The sequence below is a fragment of the Athene cunicularia genome (assembly GCF_003259725.1).
Source record: "Athene cunicularia isolate RWA chromosome 21 unlocalized genomic scaffold, athCun1 chr21_part1, whole genome shotgun sequence".
Classification (NCBI taxonomy): domain Eukaryota; kingdom Metazoa; phylum Chordata; class Aves; order Strigiformes; family Strigidae; genus Athene; species Athene cunicularia.
Genome location: NW_020799127.1, coordinates 7465115 through 7474376, shown reverse-complemented (window position 1 = coordinate 7474376; position 9262 = coordinate 7465115). Strand labels below are relative to the sequence as shown.

General features: G+C 41.3%; 1 protein-coding gene across 1 annotated transcript in view; it reads left to right on the top strand.

Moving 5' to 3' along the window:
- The first annotated feature begins 1667 nt into the window (after positions 1-1667).
- The window catches only part of PANK4 (pantothenate kinase 4), a 20948-nt gene continuing 13353 nt past the window's right edge, over positions 1668-9262 (top strand). Inside the window, exons 1-6 of the mRNA XM_026862950.1 lie at positions 1668-1701; positions 2800-2882; positions 3705-3913; positions 6044-6227; positions 6769-6861; positions 8343-8507. Of these exons, the coding sequence (XP_026718751.1) occupies positions 1668-1701; positions 2800-2882; positions 3705-3913; positions 6044-6227; positions 6769-6861; positions 8343-8507 (768 nt within the window). The remainder of the gene's footprint in view (positions 1702-2799; positions 2883-3704; positions 3914-6043; positions 6228-6768; positions 6862-8342; positions 8508-9262) is intronic.

Sequence of the window (9262 nt, the reverse complement as noted above, 5' to 3'; positions counted from 1 at the left end):
GGGGCCTGTGGGCGGCCGCGGGCAAGAGGACGGTGCAGCGGCGGCCCTAGGCCCGAGAAGGGAGCAGCGCTGCGGATCCCGACCCTCGTAGCTGGCCGCTCCTCCAAGCTCCCGAACGGGGTCTTGAAGGAGAAAGAGGGCTGGGGAAAGCTGCTGTGCCACCTGCCCGGCGAAGCGGGGTGGCTGCAGAGATGGGGGGTTTGCTGTCGGTTGGGGCCTGTAATGGCAGCTGGCTGCACTTGCTTCCTCAGTCACCCCCAGAAACACCCCACGTCCTGCATATAAGCCGGAGAACATAACAGCCCTGGGTGTACAACAGGGAGAGCAATGCACATCAGTGACACCTGAGCACCGCAGCAGGGAACCGTGCTGGTGTGGGGGGGCATACCGGGACACGGCTGAGATCAGCCCCTAAACAACAGTTTGACCTGCGCAGGGATTAGCATTCATTCTACGGAGATCTGCAAAACCAAAAATGCTAGTTCACACGTTTTCCTTCTGTATTGCAGTTTCTAGGTCAGTTGAACTTTTAGTAAGAAAACCAGAGGAAGAGTATTCCTCAGCCACAGTACTGTGTGGTACTGGTGCAAGCCTCCCTTAGTCCTCTGGTTAACACTGCTCTGGGTGCTGTAGACTTACCGTGTAGTGGGAAGAATATATACACCATAACATACAGTCTTGTCATGTCACAAATCTGCTTAACTCCTTCAGAAGCTACTTGTCTCGTGCCTGTTTAAATAACAGCTGGAATTGGTCCTTTCTGTGGGTCAGAGTGGAATTAAGAGTTGTGGGATTAGTTACAAAGCCTAGTTACACATCTCAGCTGGTGTTCTGAATGGATTTAAGTCTTTAAAAACTAGGAGAGGAAGGGGAAAATGTATAAAGCATAGCTTGACGTACCATTTATCCGTTGGTAAATTAATTGCTGAAGCACCTGTATCATTATCCATGTGGTACAAACACTATGACAGTCTCAACACAAGATTCACTATTTCTCTATTTAGAGATTTGGATTATGATTTTCCTCATAGCACAGAGCTACCGAGTTTAGTTTATTGGAAAAAGCTAAGAAAAACCTCACTTTTAAGCAACAAGCTAGCAGAAGAGTTTGAATTTTGTTTACCATAAACTTTAAAGCATTGGGTAGTACACTGAAACATCATCTGAGATCAGGAAAGCTTCATTGCTTTTGTTACTGTAAGCATTGGTCAGCAATCACTCTAACAACCTCATTTAAATTTTGCTGGAGAAAGCCACCAATTTTTCTCCTACAGGCTGCAAAAATTTTCCTGTTTGAGCACTATGGAAGAGATGAGACTACTGTTACAAAAGCAAAGCTATAATCACTAGCTGATTTTCACCTGCACATGCTGCATTTCTTGGTGACATTTAGAAGGCAGCAGAATGTTGGGCCACTGAATTTAGCTATTTCCATCGTTGCCAGGTTTTTATTTACCATTAGGACTTTAATTTTGTTGGTCCTAATTACTTCCTGCCTTGCATGCAGTACGTCCTGTGAGATGCACGGTAAACTTGCCAAAGAGGTGGCATGTTACCCCTTTCAGCAAGGGGCAAGTAGCACATCCAGACTTAAACTCAGCTACACCTCAAGCCTGTAGCACTGAGATACAGACTGCCTGACTGCCTTGTGCTCCCATTCTGGCAGCATGGATGCAAAGTTTGAAGTGTCTTCCTCTAGAGGTAAGGGTGGTTTACCCCTGCAGCCCAAGGTACTTTTTATGCAGAACTAAAATTCAGGGTTTTTCCGCAGCTTAGAGGTTTAAAAAGCAAACCAAATACCTTAATCAGATCCTGATAACTCAGGAGTGGTTGAAGAGGCATTTTTCTTTCTGAAGGGGGAAAAAAAATATTAAAAGCTTGTTTTAACCAAGATAAGCTGGCTTTGACAGCTTCCTATTTTCAGGCTGAAATATCTGTTTGATTAAAGTGCCAAGAGGTATCAGGCACCAGCAGGTACTGCTTTGTCCTAAGGAAAATCAGTTAGTCAAGTTATTCAGTCTGACTTCATGAATTCACTTTTGCAGGTCAGATGCAGAGACAGCACAGGTAGGGCAAGTGCTTAAGTTTCATTTCAGGGTGCAAGTTGGAAGTTGTATTGCCTTGATGTAATCGAGGCCTGAAGAGAAGAGGGTGATGAGGCTGCTCTGCTCAGACTTGCATGTTGGTAATACCACTAACTGGTGTGCTTGGAGAGCATCATTCTAAGTGTTCTTTACCCCAAAGCCAAGAATTATCTTGCACAATAGTTACTCAGTACATAGAGTCATCATCTAACCAGCTGTGAATTCCTAGCTTGTCCTTGGAAGCAGGTTAAGAATATCTACTTAAGTGTTCTGATGAAGCACTTCTTGGTCGTGCGTGTGGCACGCGTTGCTCAGCTGTGACAAACCTCCTTATAAAATCTTATAAGCAGCAGATTTAGGGGTTTATGAAGAGTTTTCAAACAAGATAAATGAGTGATACATGTACTAGCCTAGCCAGTTAAATACTTCCACTTATTTCTGCTTATCTTCAGTCATCCCCACGTCAGCTGGGCCTAAGCTCAGCTCGTGGAGCTTTTCCCAGAAGCAGTGCATTTGGGGTTAACCATGCCAAATCTAGACAAGGTGTTTTTGGCTCACTGCTTTATGCATTTAGCTTAATTATATCTGCCTTTAACTGAGGAGATCCTTGAAACCAGGAACTCTGTGGTAAAGCATACATAAACATAAGTTATATTGTTTGCTCTAAAGTGGGGCATTAGTCTTAACTTGTCATTTATTTTTTTTTTATTAACAGGTGGTTCATTAACCAAATTGGCCTATTATTCAACTGTGCAGCACAAAGTGGCAAGAGTGAGATCCTTTGATCATTCTGGAAAGGTGAGAACATTCATCAGTTGCATCCAATTGACTCCTAAGGGTGAAGCACCAGACTGGCTTCTCATAGCAGAAGTTTCATCTGAAACCCATCTAGTAACTTGTTCTGTATAAAATTTTATCTAGCACTTTCTTATAGTTTGACCTTCTGTAACATCTGTTACTCTGAGGTAAGTTGTCACAGCCAAAATGTTTATTTTAAAAAACATTCTAGTACGTACCGACACAGCCATCCCTAAGCATTTATACTGCAGCTCTGATGAGTGTGTGGCTCCTGTTAATAACCCTCTGCTATATTCCAGGGGAAATTAGCTGTTAGCACGGGTTCAGCAAGTAGTTTTTGCAAGCTTAGCATAGCTGAAGATCTAAATTCATGTGATGATACATCATACGTGCTCTCTTTACTGAGAGACTGCTTGCAGGGCTTGAGTTGTGCAGCCCATGCCCAGACAAACTCAGTTACATGCTTTGCCTCCTTGGAAGTGCTTGCCAGTTAGTGTTTAAAATAGCTGTTTTTCTAGACAGTGTGGTACTTGTGCAAGAAAACCAAACTCCCATGCAGACATAACTTTTTTCACAGAGATGTTTCATGCGTGTCTAATGCATGGGAAAATCGATTATATTCTCAGTTTGAGGAGAATTAAGATCTGTTGAAACTATATTCTTTGAAAGGAGCTTGGGATCTTATGTTTTTAATAGCATAAACTTAACGCAGTTTCAAGGCAAAGGAAGCACGGGTGTGGATGTTCGGTAGTTCAGCATTTAACCTTGTTTCTCAAGGAAGGATTTTGAATGATCTATAAGGAATTCTTTTCTCTTTTAAAGGACATAGAAAATGAACCTTTATATGAAATATCTGTTCAGGAGGAGATTACAGCTCGACTCCACTTCATTAAATTTGAGAACACTTATATTGAAACCTGCCTCGATTTCATCAAAGACCATCTTGTCAACACAGAGACAAAAGTCATCAAAGCTACAGGTGGTGGTGCCTATAAATTCAAAGATCTTATTGAGAAGAAATTGGGGTTGAAGTAAGTGGAACTGTTTAAACTTACAGGAGTATATTTTTCCTTTGATGAGATTTCAGAAGGCTAACTTGCTGCTTTGCCCATCTGCTCTCAAGAGCCACCCACACCACAGGAGAGAAGCAGTGAGGATGGGTGTGTGCATCGTGGCCAGACCAGGCTGAACCGACTCGTTAGTGAACCTCAGCTGCAAAAAGGAGCTGTCTCCTTAAGTGACATGGTAGCAGGGCAGGAGTAGAGCCAGGCAGGAACACAGGGCTCAGGACAAAGAGACAGTAAAAAGAGAAAAGCAGGGCTTTTTTCTTTAAAGGATCTAAGTTGCATCTACTCCATTTTTAAGTTAATCTCCATCATGATTATGATAATAGTTTTTACTTTTCACTGCCCAGCTAGCAGCATTGCAGTGATGGGACCCCGGCTATCAGGAGCAGGCTTTAGACACACTGTTGAACTCTGCTGGACTAGAGCTCCAAATACACAAAACCTACAGTAATGTATAAAATAAAGTAGTAAGTAGTTAGTAAATTCATTACTAACAAGAAGTTTAATTGGGGATCTTTGATCAGTTACTGTGGTGAGGTGTGTTTAAAGGTGTCAGTCTTCCTACTTCAAGTTTAAGGACAAAAGCCACAAGACAGATTTATTATTATAAGCCAAATTACTGCTGGCAAACACCTTTTTTTCCATGGCTATGCCTAACCTCTGCAGTTGCCTAGGTTCTCAAGTCAGAGTTCCAAAAGCTTCTACCATGTTTCTGTGCCTGTTCAGGAGTGTGTAATTAATATGATATATTAACTTGCTGTATGGCCCTTGCCTAAACTTCATGCAGAAGCATAGGCTTGCAGGAGACTAAAGGGCAGTCTCATGAACTTACAGCCTCATAAATTTACCATTTAAGCATCTTTATCAAACACCATATGCTAAAAAGCTGCTGTAAGTATAGATAAAAATATCATTCATCTACACCAATATAAAACATTACCTGATGTTACTGGGGAGGGCTTCAGGACATCTCTCACACAGCAGTCCTACATAGTTAGTCTTCAGTTCCTCAGGTACTGTGTTCATCTTTTATACTCCTTTTTCAAATTACTTTCTTCTTCTGATAGGTAGGATTCTGTTAACTTTTTTTCAAACCAGCCTACGTCAGTACCTGATTGGCTGTTACTAAGTAGCAATTAATCAAGGCAATGAGGCAATCCCCCCCCTTTTCTCATGTGCTGCACCTGGTTTTTGTTTCTAATTTCATTATGCGTTTTTTTTTATTTTATTATATTTTATTTTGTTTTTTATGTCATTATGACATGCTTAATTGGTCCACAGGCCCCCCAAGCAGCACCTTCTCCATCCTGACAAGCATAAAGCATTCTCTATTAATGGAGATGTATATTTGTGCTTTGTTTATGTGTTTTCAGCAAGGCTTAGGGTATTTCATGTGAGACATTTACCATAAATCAGCAACAATCCATAAGATACAGCATTTACAGGAGTCAGTAAGTGTTAGCTGACTCAGCTCCATCCTTCATCTTACCTAAATTACGTATCGTGTTCCCAGACTCCGTGCTCAGGATATGTTTTGTGAATCCTCTGATGGAGAAGTCTTTTTTTTTTTCCTGTGTTTGGTAATCCCTGTAGTAGCTCCTTGCAGTCACTTTAATCTGTCATAAACAAGTGCTGAATTGTTGAAGGGACTTTTTTACCTTTGTTGAGAAGGAAGGGGAAGAGCAATGGAAAATTATTCCATGATAGGAGATAGTTTTGTTAGCTTAATTTCCAGATGACCTTCCTGACCTGCTTTATTGCAGGGGTGCACATACCCATGTGCTGGCACCAGGGCACTACAGAGGCAGTGTAAACAAGCAAACAGGGGAGCAGGATTATTTTTAATGACAGCGTCGTTAATGCAAGATTAAAGTTACTGTGGAACTACAGCCTCATTTCAGACTGTGCGTTCTGGCATGGAGGATCAGCATCAGAACATACGGGGTTTCATGTTTTAAGAGATCTGGACTTCTGCCATGTGGTGTGGGTCACTATCTCCTGTTTGTAAAGTCTTTAAAAACTACTGTTCTAAAAGATAATTGCTTATCAGTAGAATTCATGTAAGGGTTTTTTTTTTCTTCCCCTTCTCCTCAGAGTAGATAAAGAAGATGTAATGACCTGCCTAATTAAAGGATGCAACTTTGTGCTAAGGAACATACCCCATGAAGTTTTTGCATACCAGAAAGATTCAGATACAGAATTCCGATTTCAGACAAACCACCCAAATATTTTCCCTTATTTACTGGTGAATATTGGCTCTGGGGTTTCTATAGTGAAGGTGAGTGGTTGCTAAAATGTTTTATTGCCAAATTTAATCAAGGTGATCTGAAACATCTTGCTGTTTCAGATTTGTAGTTGTTTACTCTTGGATAATACAAAGTTTAGACAGAAAATCACGATTACTTTTTAAAATTTTCATGTCTTGCATAGTTATGAATGCTTTTCCATTCACTACCATAGGGTTTTTTTTAATCACATTTAAATTGGTGTTTAGAGAAGTTGTTACATTAACTAATGAGGACAAAGGCTGTCAGATCAGAGTGATTTTTAATATTTGATTGCTTATTTTGGTGACCAAATTTTATGTCTATATTTAAGACTAAATATAGAATTAAATACTAAGATTTCAGAAACTTCTTGTGGTATAAATATGTGGAACATGCACCTCTGGAGAAGTTCCCACCTGATACTTACACTATTAAATAATTCCACCTACACTAATTCCACTGTTCAAAAACCCCTGCACGCTCTCATACCGAACTGTGTGTTTATAGTTATCACGGGACTTTCTAGACAAATCTGCCTTGTTTTATTGACAGGTAGAAACAGAAGACAAATTTGAATGGATTGGAGGGAGCTCAATTGGAGGTGGAACCTTCTGGGGTCTTGGAGCACTGCTCACAAAAACAAAGGTATCAAAGTGTCAGTTTTAAGGGGTATGGGATTAAATGAGATGCTAAGAAGGAGCTGGAAGCCTTGGAATGCCAAACTCTGAATGGGGAGAAATAATTATTTGAAGTAATGTTTGTATGGGAAACCAGAAGTCCAACATTAGTGTACTAGAAAATGAAAAAAATTATGTCTCTTGGGAGGGGTTTACCTTTTATTCAGAGAATTGCTGCCCTTGTGCAGACACAGAACAGGCAGTTTTGCAGTGCTCAGGACAATTTTAATACTCCCCGTTAGGTGCTTGTGGTCTTAGATAAGTCTGAATCCTTATGTTCATATTTTTGGTGCTTCTGATGCATAAAAGGAAACTTTAAATGCAAAAGGATACTAGTCAAATGTAGGGACAGAAATTATAAGATGCTAATCAGTGGCAAAATAGTAATCCTGCTTGGGACTGGAGGAGTTTGTCAGCAAGGACAAATAATGTCTATAATGCAGGGAACAGCTGCCTCAAAGTGGCCTGCTAATTTTCTGTACTTTTGTTCCGCGTGAAGTGCCTGCCTGGTTCCTGCAGTGCTCTCTGCAGAAGCCAAGCAGAGAGCACCCGATTACTGCAAAATGTCTGGGAACAGAGAGGAGAAATTCTAACTCTTTGTTTCACATTAGGGTTTCAGGGGTTCATCACTTAAATCCCAGGTTGGGGATATGCCAGAATAAGGCCTGATTTAGTACTGCTCTGCCTAACTCAGCTCTTCAATCATGCTGGTTTTTCCTGTCTCAGAGATCCATGTGACTTCAATGGGTGTCCCTAGATGTCAGTGGCATAGGAAAAGCTAGAGTTACATATACACCAAATAAGAAAATGCCAAAGGGAAGAGCCATGCTTGGAATATTTTGCTTGATGCTTTTAAGAAAGAAATCTTAGAACAGGATAGTGTCTGCTTTTAATTGTCTCTGATTTTGTAGAAGAAGAAACTGGGGTTAACAGACTTCTAAATTAAGTATTGGGGTAGTGTAGGTTGTGTGCAAGTTTAATTTCAGGGGCATTCATGCATTTCTGCAACAGTAAAGGCAGACTTAGTCTTTTGGGTTTTAACCATTTTTTCCTTAGGCTTCAAGAAGACATTTTTGCTCCTAGTTACTGCGTTTCTGACTTCATTCCAAGATAAGAAATGCATGAGGCATATTTTGTATGTGCTGATCCATCTCTAGTTTTCAGGGAAAATTCAACAAATTATTTGCAGATAATGGCAGATAACCGAAGAGGATAATTGTGCTTTTCATCATTAAAGGAGCTCCACTTAAGATCAGTCTGTCTGATAAGATAGGGGTCTGGACAAGTCCTTGTAATTAGAACTAACCTATTTCTTGCTGACAGGGTTGATTCTAAGAGAAGCCAAAACCCCTGGTTTTGGTCCGTAAAGATGCTGCAGAACTCTGGGTTTATGGGCAGGGTTCTCTGGCTGGCCAGGAAAGCTGGAGTAACTCTGCTTCTCCTCCTCAGAAATTTGATGAATTGCTGCAACTGGCTTCAAAGGGCCAGCACACAAATGTAGACATGCTGGTGAAGGATGTGTATGGAGGCGCCTACCAGACCCTGGGGCTGAGTGGAAATCTGATAGCCAGCAGCTTCGGGAAATCTACGACAGCAGATAAAGGTATTGGTGTATGAAAGATCTACCCAAGATTTGCTCAACAGTTAAAAGACTTTATATTGCCTGTCAGCTCGGATTTGCTGCTTGTGCTAGCTTCCTGTGAACACTTACATGGGTGGAAAACTAGCTGCCAGCTTCATCGGCACAAACACATCTTGCCTTACCCAGTGCCCTGTGCTCCGTGTGCTGGGCTGAGGCAGCTGCTCGAGCTGCTCCAGTTGCTTGGAGCTGTTGTTTGAAACTGAAGAGCAGTAGAAATGCAACCAGCTCCTCCGGCCCTCGGGCAGCGGGTGTTTGTAATGATCGAACAAGCGGAGCTGCGAAATAACCACCAGTCCTTTTCATGACATCGCCTGCACGTGTTTCAGTATTTGACCGAATAAAAGCGTTACACAGCACTGCTTTACAAGCAGGCATGCAGATTTTCAGTTTGGGACTGTGTAAGTCCAGGCAAACAACACAAATAGCTGTCGAGTTAGCCCAATGTTAATTCATTCCTGTGGGAAATACATGTGGCTTTCTTGGTCCAGAAAAGGACCCATGGCAGTGATTTACTATAATTTGCAATTTTATTTGCAGTATTATAATGAAATGCTTGCAGAGCATCTCAGGTCAAGAGGGATGGATGAACCATCATCCGTGGTTCCTAAAGAGAAGAAATGGAGTTCTTGCCATTTGCTGTTGGCCTTTCATGCAGGTTTCTTTCAAGCAATATTTCAGAGGCTTAGTGCTTTTTTTTTTTTTTTTTTTTTTTTTTTTTTTTTTTTTT